Source organism: Podarcis melisellensis (genome assembly GCF_964234715.1).
Source record: "Podarcis melisellensis genome assembly, chromosome: 10".
Taxonomy (NCBI): Eukaryota; Metazoa; Chordata; class Lepidosauria; order Squamata; family Lacertidae; genus Podarcis; species Podarcis melisellensis.
Genome location: NC_138542.1, coordinates 58,623,127 through 58,647,778, shown reverse-complemented (window position 1 = coordinate 58,647,778; position 24,652 = coordinate 58,623,127). Strand labels below are relative to the sequence as shown.

The window sequence follows — 24,652 nt, the reverse complement described above, 5'->3', positions numbered from 1 at the left end:
AGTTATACACATTGGGGCAAAAGATCCTTACTTATATACATATACAGTATATGCTACTGGGGTCTGAAGTGGTAGTGATTGACCAGGAATAAGACCTTGGGGTCATAGTGGATAACTTGATGAAGATGTTGACCAGTATGGGGCAGCTCTGAAAAGGGGGAATACTGTGTACAGTTCTAGTCACTGCATCATTGAAAGGATATTGCACAGCTGGAAAAGATGCCGAAAAGGGCTTAAAACCCTATCCCTGCTGTCCTTACTCTTCAGTATTACACTTCCAGAAGACCTGGATGGAAAAATTAATCTGTGGACAAATGTGTCTATGTGTATATTGTGAAGAGTGCAGGAGTGAGAAGGCGAGAGAGAGAACAGGTAGGAAGAAAGAAAAACCTTGCTGTTTCTAAAACCACTGCTTAGGTTATCTACTCCCCTCCTCTTTTGAGGAGTGTTTAGAAAGCCTCTTAGCAGAGTTCAATCTCAGTACTGTTCTTCTTTTGTATACTGGTTTTTCCCCACCCACCTCAAATTAAGATAAGGTTTTTCACAACAAATTGCTTTAAAATGTGTGAACATCAGAAGATGCATGACATAATGATCTGGCTTTTTTAAAAAAGGGGTATATAAAGGAGAAAATTTTAAAGTAGAAGTTGAATGGCAATGAGATACAGATAATACAGTTAGTGATAATTACAGCTTAAATAGGTATTCAGTGGGTACACCTTTTACAGTAGCAAATGGGTACTTCTTACACAGTCAGACTTTTGATTCATCTAGGTCATGGACGTCTAACTTCCAACAGACTGTGATCTACTCACAGTATTAAAAAACTGGCAGTGATCAGCTTTTTTTAGGAAGCCACAGTTGTCGCCCTTCCCCAAAGATCTACCAGGATCTACCAGGAATACCCCACAATCTATCAATAGATCATGATCTACCTGTTGGACATGCCTGATCTAGGTCAGCACTGTCTACACTGACTGACAGGAGCTCTCCAGGGTTTGAAACACAAAATATTCCCAGTTCTACTTGGAAAAGCCAGGGATTGGCCTGTGACCCTTTCCATGCAAAGCTGATACTCTGCCATTGGACATGCTCTGTTTACCTCTAAGTTCTATGTTTCTTGCATTCTACCTCTGGCAGTGCAATTCTATATGTAACTCAGTTATAGAGAATCTGCTTTGCAGGCAGAAGACCTCAAGTTTAATTCCTAACATCTTCAGGAAAAGACTCCTACCTGAAACCATAGAGAGTTGCTGCTAGCCTGTGTGGTCAATACTGAACTAGATGGACCTCATGCCTGACACTACATAAGACAACTTCCTATGTTCCTGATTCCTATATTCCTAATGTCTGCTTTACCCCTGCAAATCCCTATAAGGTCATACAGAACATAGGCTATGTCTAGGATCACAGAGAGAGGGTGAAAAGCCAATGAAGGAAATAGTAACATTTGTTTTAGTTTAAATATGTGGGGCCAGGAGGAAGGGTTGTGGCTTGAGAAGGAAAATGAGGGGCCTGATACCCTGTTCCCAAGGGTCCCCAGAAACCTGGAGCTAGCCCTGCTCAATGCATTTTATTTTGAAGCGACTCATTACATATTTGTGCAAGCTAGGGACCACTACTGTGCATTTATATGAAAAGGACTTGAACATCTCCCAAGATAGACTGGAGCCAACTAAACTCTAAACACTCGGGAGGTCTGACCTTTCAAGTGGCAAGTGGCAAGTGCTGGATGGGAACTCTGAAAAGAACAGGCATTCTTCTTAGACATGAATTAAGGGTATTCCATCACAGCATCTATCTCCATTTAGAATTAACTGTGTTTTAAAATAAAAACATTTTAAAGGAATATACTGTAACATGTTTCCTCAGATAAATTCTGAGACATTACTGTTATGTTATATTCTCATGGATAATGTTATGGTCAGGGTATCTCTAAAATATTAAATGTTTCCCCTTACGACTGGAGCTGTAGTTTTTGTTTGTTGCAAAATATTTGCTACAGGTAAGCCACATTTAGGTTTGTTACTACTCCTTATTTGCTACCAGTAACCCATGTTTCCTGCAAGATGGCACTTCCATTGCAAGAGTTGCATTTTCCAAGCACTGTGCATTTGATAAACTAGCATTCATCTCCAAGACACCATAGCCTTTACTGATGGGTTTTTCTTTACATGGGAAGTGTTTTGTACAAGTGGTCACAGGCAGCTGTTGGATACTGACTGTGACTGAGATAAATGGTGATGACGAACTGACCTTGCACACGTCTCCCCTGGTCCATTTTAAAATATCTTAGTTTCATATATTTTTAATGCTTTAGAGAGGCTGATCGCTCCCTTGTTGGACTTTTCCTGAGTGAGAGCATTTATCTAGCCTTTTAAAAGAAAGCCGGTGTAGGCACATATATCCTTACTCAACCATGAAACTCAAGGGGTGGCCGTGGGCAAGTCACTACTTCATAGGGCTACTGTTAGGCTGAAATATTTTCCTGGACTCCTTAACAGGAGGGCAGGATAGAAATAAATTGTTTCACCAAATTAAGACCACTTAGCTATCTTTCTTGCATACAGGGACATAGTATTGAGAAAAGGCTAGAATCCCTTATTTGTTTATTCTTACCATGGAGAATATATATATATGGTGAATAGATTTTTTTTTAACTCAAATGTCCCTATAAGGATATTTCACTTCATTTTTGTTTTCCATTTTTATTTCTTGGCACTCATTAAGATGAAAGCAAAAGACAAGCATAAATCTTGAGGCAGCCCTCAATGCAAAAACTGTCCCTGAGTTTCTGGCATCTAGCCCAGTTTTCAGACTCACTTTGTGACAAGTGGTGCTTTCCTGAGCTAGACTTTATCCGTCTACCTTGGATCTGTGGTCTGGTGATGGAAGGGAAGAGATTAGATTGCCTCAAAATACTTTTACTCTGTGTTTGTGTGACTCACAGGAGTCATTTTCTGACCAATGGCAGCAAACAAGACAACATCCCAAGAATTTTTAGACTCAGAGATCTGGAGTTGAGATATTACAATCAACAGTCACACATCACTCAGCTCCAACTAGGCTAAAAAGTTTGCCTCCCTCACACTTCAGTTTTCTGTGTACGTGGAAATTCATGCATCCATGGGAAACAGAAACATTCTGGATTTGACCATATTTAGATGACTGCATTTAGAACCAGTGTGGTTTAGACTTCAAGTGTTGGATTAGGACTTTGGAGAACAGGGTCCCTACACAGCCATGGTGCTTACTGGGAGACTTTGGGCCAGTCATGGTCTCTCAACCCCAGTTTACTCCAACAGGGTTGTTGCGAGGACAAAACAGGGAGGGGGAAATTGTGTATAGTACCTTAAGCTCCTTTGAGGATATAAATGTAATAATAAATAAAATTAAGGACAAGAACAGTACTTCTTCACACATTTTTTCTCTCCTTTTATGTTTCCCCAAGTTTTTTATATTCTGTAGGGGATAGCCAACATTCATACTCAAAGTAAATCCATTAAAACTGATGAACATAAGTCTATTGACTTCAATGGATCTACAATGAGTATGACTAATGCTGAATATCACTCATTATGTTGATTAGATTATGGTCCTTTCGGTGACACTAATCAGCCACAATAAAATCCACCAATCATCTTTCTTTTGGATGTAATTGCTGTAATCTACTCAGAGCATGTGGGAAAGGTTAAATAACTATACATAGTTTTTTTGTGGTGGCAGACTTTGGAATGCCTTGCCCAAGGAAGTCAGGAAAGGAAGATCTCATTTCTCCTATTGTTTTTCTTCAAGTTTTCCTACCATCTGGATTATTTTATTTTTTTATTGCTGTTGCTGCTTGCTGATTTGCTCATGTTATGCAATGGTTTAAATCTTGCATTTGTTTTTCTATTTTCTTTGCATATATTTGTTATTGTGAATTTATTCATTTATTTAGGCATTTCCATACCACCCATCAATCATGTCCCCTGGATAGTTCACAATTTAAAAGTTAAACAAATACAATAAATAGTACTATAGTATACTACATTATACCTTGAGTATAGAGGTTTCCCCTGTAAATAGGTGATCAATATATTAAATTAATGCTAATAAACAAATATACCAATCTACGCACAATGAAAACATTAATGTACATATTGTGGGTGGTAATATCATCTAGCACTGGAAAGACCCATTGATTTAATATCCATTCCTGGAATGATTATTCCTTTAAGAACGGGTTTCATGGTACTACAAGAATTTGTTCAACAAAACCCCTCTTTGCATCCCGCACACAATAATGGTCATGGTCAGACAACCATGTTAGCTCAGGTTTGAGTGCTGGTGAGGGATTGGTAGGGGATCAGCCACAATAAAACCCACCCACTGACTGAAACATGCTCTTCCAAATTCACACCACGACCTGACAATGTCATCTCCACCTGATTCCAAGAAGGGTTTGTAATAATATGAATAGAGCAGATAAAGAAACATGGGTTGCTTTTCAGCCATGGCAGCCTGAATGCAAACGGCAAACACTCCTTCCATGCAAGTGGCTTCAATAGCTCTGTGGTATCCCTTTTCAAGGCAACATTTTCATCCAAAAGTAAAAGGTAAACATTTCTAAAAGGAATTGTCAGTGCACAGTGAATTTACCCTAGTGCAACTGCTGCTGTATTTCCACAGCTGTCAAAGGATATTCTACCATAAACTATTGTATTTTGTTCCAAGGTTCAATCTTTAACATGTGCCGTTAATAAGGTACTTGATATTTTACAAATCAGTTGTTTGAATTAAGGAACAAGTGTCACTCAATGCTGAGCATATTCTGTGCATGCAAAAGGTTCCAGTTTCAATCCCTGGCATCTCCTAGAATGGTTGAGCATGACTTGCTGCTTTCTTAAAACAGGATTGCTTTCCTAGGCTGTAGCTATGATGAGGTCAAGAGCTGCTTTTTAGAATAAGGTATCCATAAGGAAGGGACATGGGTGGTGCTGTGGTCTAAACCACAGAGCCTGGGGCTTGCCGATCAGAAGGTCAGCAGTTTGAATCACCGCAAAGGGGTGAGCTCCCGTTGCCCGGTCCCAGCTGCTGCCCACCTAGCAGTTCAAAAGCACGTCAAGTGCAAGTAGATAAATAGGTACCACTCCAGCGGGAAGGTAAACGGCGTTTCCATGCGCTGCTCTGGTTCACCAGAAGCGGCTTAGTCATGCTGGCCACATGACCCGAAAGCTGTCTGCGGACAAACGCCGGCTCCCTCAGCTTATAGAGCGAGATGAGCGTGCAACCCCAGAGTCGTCTGTGACTGGACCTAACGGTCAGGGTTACCTTTTCCTTTATCCATAAGGAAATACATTTTTCTCAAAGAACTGGGGATGTAACTACCCCATGGTGGGTTTGAGAGGGTAGGATGTGCCACTTTTCCAAGTCCTATACTCAAAACCTTATAATTCTACTCAGTGTTACTAAATTCAGAAAAACTACTTCTTTTCTTTATGATCGTAATAAAGATTAAGATCCCCACTTCAGCCATAAATGTTCATTGGAAGAAGGTGGAAGTGCTAAGCTTTGCGAGCACAGCAAAGTTGGTGAAGGGTATTATAGAAACATAGAATTGTAGGGTTGGAAGGAACCTCGAGAGTCATCTAGTCCAACCCCCTGCCATGCAGGAATCTCAACACACGGTTCCCCCATCCAATTTGAAACCATGCCAGACCCTGCTTTGCTTTGCAAATGTGCTAGCAGAATAATTAATCCATCTAACCACTGCCACTCTTTTGACTGGTTGGAGGCCGGTGAAGTCTGGCTGAGGGCAGTCTGAGATTGGAGAGGCAGTGCTCCACTCACCATAATGGAGTAGCCTTCATTGCTTTTTTCCTCTCTGTTTCACACTATGCCAAAGTAACCCAAACACCTCAGTCCTACAGTGTGGATACTGCTGGACAGGTCTGTAACTATTCCTTTCCAACTCTGTAGCCTTTAGTATCTGCTCAAATTATTGTAGCTCACCAGCCATTCTAAGTAAAAAATAAATAAATTCCTGAGTAAGAAGATCTATTCACAAGCCTGAAAACTGCACTAGTCTTTTGCACTGAATTCAATATGAACTGCATCACAACCAAGCAGTTGCCTGTTTTGTATACTATACATCAAAATTGATTTTCAGACCTTGTGTACAACACTTCATTGTGGGCTGAAAATCAATCTGGCAATGCAGTAGAGCAATCAGATGATTGCCTGGTCATGTAGCAGTTATAATGTACATTGAACTTGCCATGAGACTAGGACCAATTTTTAGTCAGACAACTACGGTTTTAAACTGTAAGCCTAAAAACAGAATTTATCCACTGAGTTTTCTTTTTCATAGAGTATTTTCTAGGATTTTTTTCACATGTCCACTCAATATTTTCTTCCAGTCCTGATGACTACGCACATAAGAGGTCATTATAAAAAAGGGGGAAGAGAGATGCCTGCTTTCATTTGTTATGCCCCACCCTTTGGATACTTCATATGGGAGCAAAAACTGCCAGAACTGAATGCCAGTTTCTGGCCTTTTGAGTATAAAAGGTGTATGGTGTGAGGAGAGAAACTAAGGCTTTAAGGCTGCTTGGGAATATTAACAAGCCTGTGGTAAGCTTTATGTTCACTGAATGTTCTTTGACATATTTTAAATGTTAGTGGTGTAGTGATATAAAATATATATTATTATTGTGATGAGGCTGGAAGGGACACTGAGGCAATTTGCCTCTATGCCCATGCCGGCTGGTATAACATCATGCTCAGATGTACAAAAGCAAGCGTGTTTCTGCTTTATAAGCAACAGTGGTAGAGAGAAGGAAAAAAGATGAAGAAAAGTAGAAAAAAATCTCAAAAGATGGTTTGTAAGACTGAGGAGGGAACAAAAGACTATGTTCCTTTATGATGAGTTGGCAGGGGTGACCCAAAACATTTTAGCACCTGAGGCAAACCTCAAAATGTCCCTCTCCCTGTTGGGAAAGAAGGGGTGAGTAAAGTTCTACATCAGGAACAAGGGAGGAATAAAGGTCCAAATCAGGAACAAGGGAGGGGGAATCAAATGAGCCTCATTAGACTGTTGAAGTGTAAATTAAAGGTCATCGCAGGGGTAAAACCAGCCTGCTCTGAATCATACCAGGTGGATGCAGAGCCCAGGATGCAGAGGGCAGCCCCCACCATGGTAGCAATGGATGATGTATTCCTTGGAGGCAGGATCTGCTGCCCCTGTGGAACCTGGTGCCCTGTGGAACCTGGTGCCTCAAGTGCTTCATCTTGCTTCATGGGTGGGCCAGCACTGTGAGTTGGGTCCAAGCCCTGCGCACTGGTGTAGGAGAGGGCTGAGAACATCCTGAGGGTTGTGGTCTTGTGGAGAATACCACAATTATGTATTATGATTATCCAAACACTATGCATTGATTGCATCTTGTCCACAAAGCCTATACATTGTCTACTATGCCTGTCCACAGTACACCCAACCTTGTGCCTCCAGATGTTTTTGGCCTACAACTCCCATCATCCCTAGCTAGCAAGACCAGTGGTCAGGGATGATGGGAATTGTAGTTCAAAAACAGCTGGAGGCACAAGGTTGGGAAACACTGCACTATACCACACATTGCATGGACAGAGACTATCTGTGCACTGCAAACATGCAGGGTACAGACCAATGTGTCTGCAGGCTGAAATGTACAAAGAGAGAAATAGGAAAAGACAAAGAACATATAAGAAAAATAAAATGTAACATAATGGTAATTGGGGGCAGAATGGTGTCAAGTAACAAATGGTGCATAAAAGAAAATGTTGCACCTTTTACAAGTCGTTTTGCACAACATGATTCATTCCTGATAATATTGCTTATTATCATAACAGCTGAAAAATCCAACATGTAATATTTAATCCTATAAATAAAATGACTTAAGATCTTATAATGTGACTACAAAAGCTAAGTTGAAATGCACCTCTAATTGTATCAGGTCTGATACTGCTGCAACTACAAACCTGCCAAGCTTTCATTAGGCAAAGTAACAGTTAAAAAAAATCAGGATTGCAATTTTGGCACATCAGATAAAGACTATCACACACAGATGGTCTCCACTTCAGCTCCCTCCACCCTCCTGCATGCAAGCCTTGCAGCCACTGAGCTAGTGGCAGCCAGGCAGGAAATCTTCCAAAATCCCAACGTTTTCCATCAGTGCAAGTTTAACAAGGCAGATCAAAAAGCAGCTGCAGAGGTGCCAACACAACTAACTGGGGAATCACAGAAATGCTGTAGTTGGAAAATGCACACAGTAGGAATCAGGCATCTGGATCTTGCAAATGCCAAATATAGTCCATGTGGCAAAAGGTGTTGACATCGCAGTTGGAGGGAACAGAAAGCTACAATCAGAAGCATTAAGTTCAGCAACCACAAGAAGTGACCCAGATACCACATTTGAGTTGTATACCTGCTGTGTGGGGTCAGGTTGTAACGCACCAGAGTCCAAAGTTGGATAGGCTCAGCATGTACATGTTCATAAATTAAAATTCTAGAAACATAGATACAACAATTTAAAATAAAATGTGAAAAGCAATATGAAACAACTTACAAATGTAGGGTTGGTCCTAAAAATATACTAGATATATTTGTTGCTAGATGTCCCCTTATAGCATCATTCAGATTCTCAAGTCAAGGCTGGGCAGAAAAGAAGTTGCCTACTAGTGGAACATTCTTACTCTATACTTCAACACAGAAAGAAGCTCTGAGGTCAAGAATGCAATGTCACTTTTGTATCTACTTGCTTCTACTCCTGTTAATTCCTGGATTGGCTTTATATGCACTATCAAATGCCATTTTTTGAGCATATGGTGATAGGTATTCACATAACACCAAGCCTGTCAATTGCTCAGGTATGGAAAACTTATGTGGATATGAGGTTAGGATAACCCACAAGCTGGTTGTCCCATCCTTACCTTTCCATCCTGAAAGGTAATGACAGAACAAACCATATTATGGATTATGTTGTCTTTACATCCAAGTATGTTTTCCATTTGTACCTTTCTGGAATATCCCACCACCATTTTTTATTTTAAATTTCATGCTCTTTACTTTCTGAGAATGTGTCTTGATCTTACCAATGAGGAGGAGAATGTGGGAAAGAGATGAAGGATAATAAAAGTTTCCACAGTCACAGCCTTTGGCAGAATTATGTTTTAAAAATTGCACTGTATTGTTCTTGCTGTTTTAATCAATAACAGCAGACAACACCCAGAAGAGAGAAAGCAAACCAGGACCAGTAACAAGATGGAGGGCAGTGCTCTGTCACGCTATCAAGAGTGCCAGATCATGTGAAATTAAGGCAATGCATATATATCCCAAGACCGCAGGACCAGATCAACTTCCAGAAGTTCAGTGCCTAGTTCTTTCCCAGACCCTCTCAGGGTATATTTATTATAATATATTTTTAAAACAACCTTTCTATTCCCAAGTGGCCAATGGCTAAGATATTCACTTTGCTGAACCAATTCCTCATTCCTTGCTAATATATGCATGTGGCATAATTGTTGGTTTATTATAATTATTTAGGCTTTAAGACTACATTAAAAGAGCCACTAAAGTCCCTCTGAATAACTCATCACCATTAAATCCTCTACATCTATGTTTGGCTTGTAACATAGATAAAGCAGTTTGCAAAAGAATAGGCCGGGGGGGGGCGAGTTAAGATGATGAAAATGCTGAGTAAGATGTAATGTAATCATATTTGTTATAAATTCTGAATTAAATGCCGTGTCTTTGCCAGTTCATAGATTTTGCTGTATATTAATCTACAGCACTAATGTAGCACCAAAATCCACTCTTTCGTTGCCAATGTGGACCAGGCACCTTTTCAGCTGGCCACAAAACTAATCACCAGTTACCAAGCCAGACAGACAGTTATGCTCTCTCTCTCATAGGCATCCAGAGATGGGAAGCAAGTAAGCACAGTCTTTCACAGAGACATAACAATTCCATCTTCCTTGCTTCAGAAAGCACAGTTCAATTTTCAGAGAATGAATGAAAAGAAGTAACTCTCATCCACCTGTAAAGATGTACAAATGTGAATGCAGAATATGACATTTTAAATTCAAGTTTTGCAAACAGATGGTTTTTCTGCTATTGCTATGGGAAGGAAAGGAAGGTCGAGCTATTCAAACAGCAGTAGGAATTTCCCTCCTGCCTCAAAAGGCATAAACAATCAACCTAACAGTATGCTTCAAGATGTGTCCTAACCTCATTATGTTATCAACATGGTGTGACACTGACCAGGCTCAAGCCATTTTGTGAATGTCACTCAGACGAGACAGAAGCATTTCCCTCTCAACTTCCTATCTTAGGCTGCTATAGTTCCATTATTGTGGAGGCACATTATCTCTGTTTTTAACACATAATTGCAGGGAAAACAAGTAGAAAGACTCCATATCAATTATGGCCCTCTCTTGCAAGCCTGGCTTCAATTCCCTTCAAACTAGCTCCAATTTTCCCAGCTACATCAAGAGAATGTGCACCACTGTTCTTTGTACAAGGTCACACACATGTGTGCAAGCTTTCTTCATTTCTGCAATTTCGCCAGAGCCTCAGTGGAGTTCATTAGTTCCAAAATGGCTCTGTGTTTAATAAAATCCCCTTCCATTTGTGTGCATAATAGGTTTTTAGTGGGGATGAAACAGATATAAAGACGGCAGAAACGGCTGCTTTCAAATTTCTGTTACCAAAGGACAAGAAGGGATTGACCTTGCCCTTACTGAAGTTAATGGATAACCTCGCAGGACAGCATGATTGCTATCAAAGGCCATAAGCCATAAATAAGTTGCTTCAGAGTAATTTCACTTATGGCACTGAGACTCCTGTAAGTGTTTTAAGAAACACAGCTGAAATTGAGGCAATGGATAAACAATTCTTGATTTCCAAGTTAGTACTAGGGGAAATGTTTTGGCTGATGTGCCCGATTCAGTGGAGCTGAAGCTCAGTGACAGAGCACATGGAATGCATCTTCAGGCCAGATTCAATCCTCAGGATCTGCAGTAATGTCGGGGAACTATCCCTTTCAGAAATTCAGGAGAGCTGCTTCCAGCCAGTGTACTGAGCTACATGGACCAAAGAGCTGACTCATTTTAACAGCAGCTTTCTGTGCAAATAAATTCTTAGCAATAACCAGCGGGTACCATTTTGCTTCAGCCCCTTGATCTTTTTGGCTGAAGGCTAAAAGATAGTGACTAGCCATAGGCCATAGCTAAACAGAGGATTAAACCCATGTCTCCCAAGTTCTAAGTCTGTACCCTTGCTATACCACACTGGCTCTGCAATATTACCCTACAGTGGCTCTCATTATTTTAAAATCCTGCACAATTTTTTATTCCACATTCTGCTGGCTGAATTTCAGAATCCAAGAGGCATGTTATCAGGTTATAAACACATATTTTTCTCCTTCAAACCTTAAAAGAAAAGAAAAAAAGCATTACACATCATATATTGGATAATGCGCTTCTTGAAGAAGGTTCTCCATGTCTCTGGAAATCAGGACGGTAGAAGTTGCTATGGCAACTCCTTTTTCCTCCTTTCAGAATTAAATTACAAAGTGAATGTGAAGCCAGACTTGTTATTGTTACCCAAGTGAAGGCTTCCCCTGAGCAGCTGGACAAATCTGGTTTTCCAGAGCTGGACCAACTCCACCTTCCTCTCCCTCTTCTCAAAAAACCCCCAACAACCCACCACCCACCAAACTGGCTATAGAAGATATCAAGACAAGAAATGATTCATGCTAATTAGGACTTAGCTAAAGAGCATCTTCAAACAGGGGATGGTTCTGAGTCCTTCTACAAGACTCTCTCAGAGCTATACCAAATGACCCACAGTAAAGGATTGTAGATGATAGGGGAAGAATGCCTTGCTGAGGAGCTTTACAAATTTAAGAGCACTGCTTTCAAAGGCAGGGAAGCGAACTGCACAAGAAACTTCTTCGTCTGGAAAGATTGTTCTTTGGATAGAAATGCGGGAGCACTCATACCTTAAAAATCTGATTTTTAAAAAACTACATTGTTATTCTGATGCAGTGGTAGCTCTGTTAGTGTCATAGGCCTGTTTTGCATGAAACATGAAGGCATAGTTTGTTTTGCTTAACTGTGGTTTGTCTGTGATCCTGAACTCATCTCTGACTGCCAAGAAAAACCTGGCTTGTGGTAAGTAAGAAGAGAACTTAATCATGAGTCCGGGTTCAGATAACATGCTAAGCTAGTTTCTGTTTGGCTTACCAGTGCACAGCAGGTTTTCCCCATTCTTTTCTGTCCTGTACTGCAAGCAACCCCTTAAAAAGGACTTGTGATACTGTGAGACACAAAACAGGGTTGCTGCTGTTTAGAAGAGAAATGAAAAAGTCCCCTTACATGCATAAATCTACAGATCTGGATTGGAGCCATACTATTTTGCCCCTTGGTTGTTGTAGCAAGCACAACTTGCTGCATTTCGTAATGGCTGGAGGCAATTTTCTCCAATAAAATGGCTCTCTTTTCTAAGTGCATCCGATTTCCATCTCTGCAGGATGTGCTGTTTTCTGAAGCAGCCTTTTCTATCTCAACCCACCGTCTCATCCAATGTTTTCCAAAAACAAACTAATCACTTTGATACTCAGCTAACTAGAGCTCTAGCAGAAAGCAACTGCAGCCTCTCTCTGCTATAACAAGGCAACAGATCTGAGGGCAAGGCTAAATTACAACAGGATGGATGCCACAAAACTTTGACAAGTGTACAAATCTTAAGAATGAATAAGTCAATGCAATTCCACACACACACACAGACAGACAGACCATTTGTCAGGGCTGGAAAAATATTTTAATCCCTTGGAAATTTAAGTCAGTATCAAATACATTACTGCCTGGCAAAAGGCATGTTCCCCTGTTACATTTAACTCAGTCTGCTTTTTCTCCCTCTGACTCCCTCTGTTGTCTTTGTTGAAATTACACTGTAAGCTTCTTGGGGCAGGGACTTGTGGTTTTGCTTATGATACTCTAAATAGCACCATGTACATTAACTTACCCACAACTACCAACTTTTAGTGAGATAAATTATTGCCCATGGCAAACCCATCAGCATAAAAGTGTGTTGCTACCAGCTATCTGCATATGCAGTCTAGGTACAAATATATTTTGTCAGTTATTAATTATCTGCATATCCAACCTAAATATTGGTATAGAAATCAAAATACACAAAAGTCATGCACCACCAATTCAACAGATTATTGCTTTTCTTTAGTACTTGCCTGGAGGAATCCCATTTCTATAACATTGTGCTGTATGTGTGTGTTTAATACTGGGTTTATTGTCAGGAGCAAATATCTACACCAACATCACTTCTAAATAGCCTATACCTCAGTTCCAGCCTTTCACTTTTGTAGGTGGAAAACAGCAACATGTCAGATGCACCTGTTCACTAACATCTTTCCTGCACATGTTTCACCTGACAGTAAAACCCTTCAAATCTTTAAAAAGGATTCTAAACCAGCCCCCGTTTTCTCTCTATCAAACTGCAAAGCAACAAAGAAAAGCTTACAACGTGCTAGGCAATAATTCCTCCAAAGATGCATTCCAAAGCCTTTGTTTTTCCTTCCACACACTCAAAGCTGCTTCATGAAAATACTTCATCATGGTGGCCAAGGCCTGAAGAATGGTTATACATGCTCATCTGTCTCTGTTTTGGAAAGGCAATTATTATTTTTCCAGCTCCATCCCTCTGCAAGTTTTCATTCCACCCCCACCCCCCCTTTCATGCCAGTGATTCTCCTTTAGGGGCAAGTAAAAGAATAGTCACATTCTGGTCTTTCAAAAAACTCCATTGGTTAGTTCTGAATACTGGAATGAATGCAGACTCAGGCTTTCAGGCTTTCCCATTCAAAGCTCTGGGAGTTCTGAGCTCAGTCAACCTCTCAGGAAAGAACAGGGCAAATAGCTTGTCCTGTTGTTATGGATTGCATTCCATTTGTCCAACACTAAGTTTTGTTTCTTTCATATATTTGCTATGACTTCATGCTAAGCCAAATATAAACACATTTCCCTTTCTCCCCCCTGCCCCACACCCCAGCACCAGACAAGCTTATGCTGAAACACAGGCACTGCCATTTGCGTTTAGTAGAAACACTAATCATTCCAGGCAAGAATAGAAAAAAGTCACCATCTTTCAAAGGGCAAATTTATAATGAGAACACCTGCCAAGGTGCCCTAGAACATAGCCCTGAAACTGTTCATCACCCGAAAGGAAGGCTTGATCAATTAAATAATATCCCTTTCATAAAACAGACACAGCAGAAAAAGCTCAGGAATGAAACAATTAACACCTACTAAGATAGATAGATAGATAGATAGATAGATAGATAGATAGATAGATAGATAGATGATAGATAGATAGATAGATAGCACTTTCACACTATACTCTGGCATTTTGTTAACAAAAGGGGGGAAAAGCCAACAGCAAAAAGTCATAACCATAAATTCAAAAAACTCAAGGCATTATCTGCACTACAGACTTAAACCAGTTTAACTACCATTCCTTCTTATCGGGAAAGCCTGGGAATTGTAACTGGAGAGAATGGGGATGGGATTTTCTAGCACTGGGTAGTCAGTGAGGTGTCCTCTCATCATTCCTGACCCTTGGCCATGCCAGTTGGGGGTGATGGGAGCTGCAGTCCAAGAGCATCTGGAGGGCACGACATTGGCTACCATTGTTCTAGCAGAATGTTCAACATTCCACCAATCTGCAGTTCCCATGATTCTTTGGGGGAAGAGGTATGAAACTGATATCCATATGCAGTGCTGATAATGCCCACGTTTCCCCCCCCCCCAGAAGTAATCCTGATAAAACAAGTGCCAGCCTAAAGCCATGTAATCCAAACATCTTGGCTGCCATCTGATGTGACCATGTGATTTTTTTCTCCGGACTTCCCAAAAGCCACTGTGCTGAGTTTCAAACAACCTACCTATAAGTAAGTAGTAAAAGGTGTAACAACAAATAATGGTGAAAGTAAAGGACTTACCAGATTGGAATTAGTAGCATTGGAATCATCTTCTGGAAAGGGGATATAGATAGCTAAGGCCACACAATTGGCAAAAATAGTCAGTAAAATAATAATTTCAAATGGTCTGAGGAATGGAGTTAAGGAAGGTTGATTTTTTAAAATATATACATGCATACACTATATTGGAAGAGGGGGAAGGATTTCAAAGAATTCTGTTTAATGAAGACATTCCTAATCCCTTGTATTTTGAAAAGAAACATATGCCTTTTAAAGTGCTTTTCAACCCTCCCAGCCAAGTTTCTTCCTAATATGTCAAAAGCACGGTAGGCCAGTCGCGTGCCAGAGTAAACATAGATTTCTTAAAAGTTTTTTTTCTTTATTTAGATTTAATTTCAAGTTTATTTTACCCTCTCGGGCTGTGCTGTTATTTGACAGACAGCCCACCAAATTCTCTCTCTTTCTTATTGCATTTGCAATACAGCTGCAAACTGCCTATTATTGCTGTCATTTAAGAAAATATCTCCCAAATCTTAATACACAATGGTTCAGCATTTTTCAACCCTCTTTTGCCAACTTTTGAAAAGAAATTTAAGAGAGCAGTATTCAAAGAAGCACAAGGGGTTTAAAAGTTATGTAAGAGTTTATTTTTAACATTATTTTTAACATTCAGCGTCTCTTCATTCTAATCTCTGAGGGTGTATGTGTGTGTGTGTAACACAAGGTTGTTAAAGGGCAATATTAAAATAAGTTGTGGCTTATTTTGCATACTTTCATACCAGAAATATGCCAAACAGTGGTGTCTATTTGAAAATGCATGTATTTGTTCAGAATACATTTCACCACTTAACTGTTCTCAAAGTGAATTCCCCATCATCAGTTTTTTACCTTAATTGGGTTGGGCAGAAAATGACTGAAACCTTATTTATTATTGGTTCCCCCTTATATCAATATCAGTACACCCACACTCTTGCTGAGCTGATGGACAGCACAGACGTCCAATAGGACTGTACTCTCATTTCCTCCTAAGTTGTTCCCTGTGATTATTCTATTGGGCAAATAAAGGAACCACATGAAGACACCCAATTTGCAAAAACTTTTCCTAAGAATGCTATGTGTCAGTAGAAGGTAAGGTTTTTGCAGGGCAGTGGTGACACCCAGGGCGACCTGCACCCACCGACCCCCCTTCATCCACCCCTGCGAGGGGAATTAGTGTCATTGCATATGGAGGCTTTCCATGTGTAGCTGACCCCATGTTGTTGTGTTTTTAGGCCATCGTTTACCTATATGGATTAAGCCTTAGAAAGGGACTCTATTGGTCAGCCAAGGCAATTGTTGCCTTGCTGCCCACAAAGAATAAGAAACAAAAAATAGACCCCCTCCTTGCATATGACTATGCAAGTTTTAATTTGTGCTGGATAGTTCATGATCAGACTGAAATATTGAAAAGTAGGTCATTCTCAACTATAGAGAAAGCAATTAGCATCTGGTTACAGATGCACATTTTGTCCTCGTTGTTTCTGACAGCTAATGCCCTGTTTACAATTTTATGTTGACCTGTATAAGCTATTGTAAAGACACAGGAGTTCATAATCTCTTTTAATTTCTCATATGCACAACTTTTAAAGTTTTGTAGGTTTCCTTTTAGTACAAATTATGGAAGGTAAGAGAGTGAATGGTCAGAGGTAGGAGAATTTGTTATGCACAGCTGAAATGTTTCATTATGACCTGGCTTGAAAACCATTAATTAAGATATATTAAGCTCTATTTAATGGAGCTTTGTAGTGCAGTTTCACATTAGTTTTATACCAAGACTTGGTATATAGGGCAATAACAGCTGGAGAGAGCTGTTGTCCCTCATTGTCCTGCTTGCGGGCTTCCCAAAAGCACCTGGTTGGCTAATGTGGGAACCTCATGGGCCTTTTGTTCTGATCCAGCAGGGCTTTTCTTGCATTCACATCCTCTTGGGTGTGCAACAGAAATAGGCTGAAACTGTATTTTCAGTATGTGAAATGATTATAGCAACATGTTTCCCCCTCTCCTCTCTTCTTTCAGTAGAAAATGTATTAGTCTGCAAAAGAGTCCCAGTTTTGTGCATTAAATGTTATCCTTTCCCCCAAAAAAGGTGCACCTTAGCACAAACTATGTTGCTTACCAATGTTTTGAATTATCAAGACACATTAAGAACATTAGAATAGCCCTGTTTGAACATAAAACTAAACCACTGGTTATTAACTATGGTTATAGACTGCTCATTAACCAAGGTTTGTAGTTCGTTTCTAAACCTTAGCTAATATTAACTATTACTTAACTTTATGTGCAAGCCCAGACCTTATCCTTAATTATGGTTAAAGAGCTGCCACAGGCCAAAAGCTACAGAGCTGCAAATGAAGAACAGCAATTCCTGGCTTGTGTTTCCTTTAACAGGGGGAGGACAAGAATGCAACAAGCCAAGGTTCACATTATGGTCTGCCAGACACACTAGCTTCCATCATCGTGTGTTAACTATGGTTAGCATTAACTATGGTTAAAGTTAACCATAGCTTAGCATTATTTACAAACTAGGCCAATATGTTGCTACATAAATTACAGTAGGGTGGAGTTGGTGGACTCACCAAAGAGATGCTGTTTTTCAGCAACAAGTCCATAGTGGCCATAAGTATGTGCTCTGCTCAGGAACCTGGTATTTGAGGTGAGTCATTGAGAGGATTTCAACTGTTTATTTGTTATGTGTTTTCAGTAAGACCATTAACTCTCAAGAGATGACTACATTGCTCAGTCATTTTCAGCCTCCTACTTTACAACACATCAATCTGTTCAACCAGCTCTGATTTCATACTTTATGTCAGGCCTCCCCTTGTGGGCTCTGCCTAAAGATGTATGGTTGGCAAGGTGCCAAGCAAGTAACCAATATAGGTTTGCCGCCACCATCCCACTACCCATCCCAAATTAGCCATCCGTCATGGTTTTGAGTGTCTATGTTGGGAAGGATAACAAATAAAACTGCTTGAGAGGATTAAAAAACTATCACCTGAAAAACAGGGGGGGAAATGAGCTGATGGAGAATATCTGTGAACCCTTTCTTGACCCATTTTTATCTCCACCCAAAATCCTGAAAGCAAAAGTTGTTTTCACAGCATCTAATAAGATTATGGTACTTTGATAATATTTTTATTAAGATTATGGTACTTTGGTTTTTTTAAATCCATCTTTCTGTTTGCTCCTCCAAGTTTCATTGTGAACAGTCTGTGCACCAGAGATTTAATCTCAGGCCCAAATTAGATAGAACAATGCCAGAATCTGTGTGTTTAAGCCCAGCTTTGTGTGCCAGCTTTGGCATTTTATTCCTGACTTGTTATGTCCAAAGTGGATTACATCCTGGCTTATTATCTGATATCAAACTAGAGTTTCCCAGTTTGCATGTAATGAAAATGTCTGTCTTAACACAAGCCACAAATGAAGTGCCAATGCCAGCATGCAAGAGAAGGGAGGGAGGAGAGAAGGGGGGGCACTTTCTCCAACATGCATTCCAAGATTCATAGACCAAGCATTTTTTTAAAAAAACCAGATTGGCACTTAACAATAATCCTTTTGTTGCAGTTGCAAGATGGTGTTTTAGTGTAATAATCTTAAATACTTCTACTTGTAATGGATCCCGCTCCCAAGTGAATGTACTTCAGACTGCAACCTGCACCTTCCTATTACTATCAGCCTATTCCACATGGACTTTGCCAAATAAAAGTTGCACAACTGAACAATATAGGTCAAGGTAAAACCATGGCTACATCAGAAAATCTGGATTAAGGGGGGGGATCCAAGTGGATTTTAAAGGTTTGGGTTCTTGAATACTTGGTCATTTGAAATTGGGTTTATTTTTCAGGTCTAGAACCAATATTTAATTGTTGAACGATTATAGACAATGGCTCTATTGGTATCCATCAATGTAATTTACACAGCAGCCAAAAACCATCCATTTTGTGCATAGGATGGCCCATGAATGCTCCTGCATTCTGCAGCAATTTCATGTTGCCACAAGTAGGAGTCCTTATGCTTTAAGAGTCTAGACCTAGGTCCCGATGCATCTCCCTCCACCAAAACCCCACCAATTTGGGCCCTGGCAAAAAACTAAGTGGGCACACCACTGGGGTTTAAACCCCTCTGTCCATACCCCTGGTGGGGGGTGTAAATTGGCCATTCCTTCCTCATCAAAATGGTCGTTTGATGAGGATGGAGGAGGTGATTCATCCCTTACTTAGCTTATCTGCAGAAATAAGCTGAAGAGGAAGGGCTTGTGTGCCGTTAGTGTGCGTGTGTGTTCGTGCATGCATACACAAATGTTTAGGTGAGATGGTCACAGTCACTTTGGGTCATACCCACCACCAGCATGCAACCCCCAGAAGATTGACCAAGGTCATAAAAGATCTACCCCCACTGATCTAGATGGAGACCAACCATATGTTGTTGCTCATGTAGTTCCTCCTAGTGCTCCCTTCAACCTAATGCACATGCTTGGTCACATTTGTAAATCACATTTGCATACTGACTTATATCACTCCATCAAAAAGGATATTTCCATTCAACAATACTGATGCATGCCCTCCGGATGGGATTTTTCAGTGTTAGACACAGCAGTGCCCGGGGAGGACGTGTAGCTGTGGTGGTACCCTGTTTTTTCTGTTTCCCATACTGCTGCCGTTTCCTCTGTGTGGAGCTGGCGGTGGATATTGTTGCATTGCCGGCTGCACCCATCAATTTGGCCTGCCTGGCAGCATCGATAGCAGCCTGCCAGGAAAGGGCTGCACCTGGAGTAGCGATATGCTCAGGTGCAAGCCCTGCAGCTGCATTGGCATTCATGTTGGCATGAGCTGGACGGGGACTCGCATAGTTGGAACCTAGGAGAAAGAAGAGCAAAGATTAAATATATACGAATAGAACAGAGTTTGCAACAGCAACAAAAAATCTGATAAACATAATAGAATGGTTTGTGTATGCACATATAATAGCCAGTTACCAACATCCAGTCACACCCTAGTAGTGCGACCAAGAAACATAACTTATGCCCTCCAATGCTGAAAATAGTGACATGCTTGAAATAAGTTTATTGGAGATCACCACTTGAACTTTTTGCACTTATGTATTGTTGAAGGCTCTATTATTTCATATGCTGCATTCAATTACTCTGCTATAACCTGTATTCCACTCATTTATAAGTCACAACAGGGTTAGTGTTTTTTATTAAAACTATGTGAAAAAAAGAAAGGGGTGGACTATGTCAAGCACGGTATCCTTGAAAAGGTCTGCAACACCTGGCAAGATTTCCTAGCCCTCTTTAGTGACAAGAAGCAAAATATATGGATGACTAGCGCACAATTTTGCCTGGTAACTAAGCTTCCCTTCCATTTTTACTCCTCCTCATTTCTTATTTTGGCTTTTATTTTGGCTCATGTTGTTACTGTTTTGCTTGTAATTAGATGAGAGGAGGCACATGGGAGATTAGGTGGAAGGAGGGACATAAAGACTGGGGATCCAGCCCTACTGATTACACCTACATCTTTAATCCATAAAATTGTGGCCATTTTTAATCCAGATCATTATTTTCCTGAGTTTGTACTGTCACACTTCACCATAGTATTAGGCCATGGTGATGGGGAGGCACTGCGACTGGGATTGCCATTCAAAATCTAACTGAACAGCTGAACGCGTGAAATGGCAGACCATGCACTGCATTCTGCCTTAGTGCTCATGTGCATGTGCTCTAGAGACAAAAATGCATCCAGCACCATCCCTCCAATGTTTAAGTTCTAGAGATCCAGGGGAGGAAGCTGAACCCTGAAAAATGACAGCTGCAAAAAGCTACAGTAGCAAGATATTAACAAGGTATCACCACACCCCCCAAAAGCAAAAAATGAACAAAATAGGAATAGTAGTTTAGAGGTAACAAAAACGGGCTGTGATCAATGAATGAAAATTGGCAATGAACAGGGTAGTTTTGTGTCATTGCAATGTGGGGAATCTCATACACCAGAGCAAGTTACTTGTCGTAATGATGGCCCTGAGTGAACACTTTTAAAACGCTTGTATGGGGGGGGGCCCACTGCACTTGGGGCTATGCAGCTATGGGGCTAAACCAACCCACTCCTGACATTGGGTGGCCTGTGGCCCCTGGGGGCCTTCTGTAGGCCTTCCACACATACCCTGATTGTCATTGTAGTATTTTGCTAGTACACTTAATAAAAGCCCTTTGTCGCCAAGAGAACTTGTATTACAAGGCAAATGACATATGCAAATAAATAAATTTGCTTCAGTTTAGCCTTTCATTTGACAGTTAAACACCACGTCCTTCACCCCTTGCATGTAAACTGCCTATCAACTTTGCATACTCTTAAATTGTTACAATCTCCAGCCACTTGACACTGTTCTTTCTACCTGCTCATTTGGACCTACTTAGGAAATATGAAAGTTCACAAAGGTGAGCATAGATATTGGTCCTCCAAAAGCTAAACCTATTTTAGCACTTGATCAATTTGAAAAACACTATAAACAAAGATAGAGTGGCAGAGAAAATCTGATCTGACGTGTTCAGTGAAAAAGTGGAGGTGAGAAGATGAGAGGTTTTATTCCTCAATCCTGCCTCCCCACACCCCAGCGATACAACCATTACAGCTATCAAAAGCCAACAATTTAGCTAAAAACAAAATAAATGGGAAGACGGGGGGGAGGAGATTATAAAAACTAGCTCAATAGGAAATATATGTTAAAAGCAAGCTAAATGAATAAAAATTTGGGAGCTTATTTAAAGGGGTCTTTTTATACCATGCTGTGCTTGACCTATGGAATTTCCATATTAGTTGTACTGCAATGATGCAAACAGAAGGCCCACCCAATAGTAGAAAAGTGTGGAGAAAGGTGTGTGAGGAGATGCTGCCACAAAGATAATGATGATTTAATTTATATATCAATATGCCAAAATAGGCTTCTATATGATCCACAGCTGAGTGAGTGAATAAATATTGGTTGCTGCTCACTTCTGTATGCCCACATTTGTTCACGACTCTTTTCCTCCAAGCCTGTTGGCCATTACATTCTTTGTCCATTTGGTTGTTATCCTAGTACAAGCACTGGGTGTTAACTCAATATAAACATTCATTCTTGGATAGCTTTATCCATTAAGAATGTTTCCATTTGAAACCCTATTAAAAATGAAAGACCATGCTGTGACATGTTAATTTGGAGCCAAAGATATCAGTGTAGCCAGTGCATTCAGATATTTTACTATGTCCTATAATAAAGTCCAACAGAATAACAAAAACCACATGCACTCCATTTTAAATATTCAGGCAGAACTAGACTACTGGTAGCCATTGTGGTATACTCCAGATGTTGCCTGACTACAGCTCCCATCATCCCTGACCACTGACTATGCTGGCTAGAGCTGATAGGAGTTGGATTTCAACAACATCTGGAAGGTACCACATTGGCTGCCCCTATTCCTAGACAAAGGCAGACTCTGTATTATTTTTCTAGCTCATCAAGGTAGTAGTAGTAGTTATCCATAGCAAATCTTTGAGCAAAGTTTTTTATGTGTAATAAAGTTCACCATAGCATTAGTCCAGCAAAGAGGAAGTTCGTATTGGATGCATTTAAAGCTACCACTGCTATTTGGATGCAATGGTTTAGACTTACAATGGTAGGAAGAAGATTGCTGATGGAGAAATACTTTAATATGGAATGACATTCATGTGGTCAAATAGTAGCATCTTAGCACCAACATTTTATAACCATGGCCAACAATTATTTTGATGGTTATATCATATAACTGTATAGAATTACTAAAAGAAACTATGGATATCATTTCCATTTGAACACTTGGCCTTTTTAATAAGTTATATAATGGGACTAGTAACTGGAGATGCTGAACTGGTAATACACATATTAAAACTAGGAAAAATATAAATTAATTCCATATAAATATGGAAAATGCCAGATGTTCAAACAAAAATGGAATAAAGAAAATAAAGAAGAAATTAAAAGCATAAAGAAATTATAGAATGTGACACGGCTAATGAAAATGGCATTGATACTGTCCAGAAACAATTGGAAGATAAACAATAACTTTGTAAATAACTTGGAATAATGTCTATTTTTTAGATTCAATATAGTGTTAACCAATGTTCTATAATATTATTTTGTTCTTGTTAAGTAAATAGTGATATAAATTTTTGTTTTAATAGTAAGTATCGGAAGTGTACGTTTCAGCCATGGCATTGAACTTGTGGAATGTACCTTCTGAGGAAGGCACACCTGGCTCTTCTCACACTTGTTTCAGGCTAGAATAATTTTAAGCCTGTCTTACTTAAAAACAAAAACAAAAACTATCTCTGATGGGCAAAACCCTGTGTAACATTACATGCATACACGTTCTATTGCTTTCATTGGGAGTTTTCTGTGTTTAACTGCTACCCAATTTGCAGCCAATTATTGGAATGTTTCTCAAATCAGTTGAAATTTACTGTATATGTTTTTATATAATGCAAAGCAGGCATCAATGCCATAGCAAAATTGAATGCTCCTCTGCAAAGAGGATTAAGGTAAACCACCCAACAAAAACGAACAAACCTACCCCTCAACCCACAGATGCTATGGGTAGTTTTAGACATGTGTTGTTCAAGGTCAGAAGCCAAGCACCACAAACATGCATAGCTATGACTAATACATCACTGAAAACGTGTATGATTATTCAGTTAACAAAGACCCAATTACATGAAATTATTTAAAAATCCAACACAAAACTACAACTTGCTAAGCTTATATGATTCTTCAGATTAAGCAAATCAAAACTGGTGATTTATCAAATGGTTGGAAAGAAATCCTTATCATTGTGCAAATACGATTTGTAGATCATACATTTACATCCATTTATTAATTTACAGAATGTAGTTTGTAATTAGATTTCAAAGTGCTTTAGAAAACAACATCTTAATTACAGAGGTAAGAATGGGTGTGTGTGAATAATTGGGTTTTTCATCAGGCAAAGCAATGCCTCCTCACAAACAAATTTAATGCAAGATGTATGAAGAAGGCACCCTGCCAATCTCTCACAACAGGGATGTTTGGATTCTGCAAGTTACACATAAAATGCATGTTTGAAGTTAGGTAGCATAGCAAGAAAGGGCTCCTCTGAATTCCCTTGCATGACTTGTTAAAGCCAACTCATTTCAGTCCCAGCAAGTACCATCTCCATCCCTACAGACCTGCCCAGGGTTAAGATCCGCAGAGAGTTTAGGGCTTTACACACCAATGTGAGCAGCTTGTATTAGGCCCCAAAATTAACAGCAGACTTGTTTTTGTTCTGGTGTATGCAATGTTTTTTCTGTTTTGCAGCTGCGCAATATGCGTTCACATTGTATTGTAATGGCCATTGGCTACAAACAACAAAATTATTTGATAATCACAATCCCAAATCATGAAGGAAGGAGCATTTACAGCAAACTTCGCTGTCCAGGTGTTTCCCCTCACCTTCACGCAGGGTTGCCATATGTCCAGCAACAACTTTGATCCCCCCCAAAAAAACTTTTGTGTGTCTGAACCTTATGCACGAGAAGGGAAGAATAATGTGAGTGGGAGTGGAAATTAGTATTGTG

The 24,652-nt window shown here is 40.0% G+C and overlaps 1 protein-coding gene across 27 annotated transcripts in view; it reads right to left on the bottom strand.

Annotated features, from left to right (window-relative positions):
- Nucleotides 1-24,652, bottom strand: part of CACNA1C (calcium voltage-gated channel subunit alpha1 C) — a gene marked incomplete at its 5' end in the record, with an annotated part of 525,599 nt that overhangs the window by 393,536 nt on the left and 107,411 nt on the right. For all 27 annotated transcript variants that reach the window (XM_081926667.1, XM_081926694.1, XM_081926693.1 and 24 more), the window contains 2 exons: nucleotides 15,033-15,138; nucleotides 19,582-19,903. In XM_081926667.1, the coding sequence (XP_081782793.1) occupies nucleotides 15,033-15,138; nucleotides 19,582-19,903 (428 nt within the window). The remainder of the gene's footprint in view (nucleotides 1-15,032; nucleotides 15,139-19,581; nucleotides 19,904-24,652) is intronic.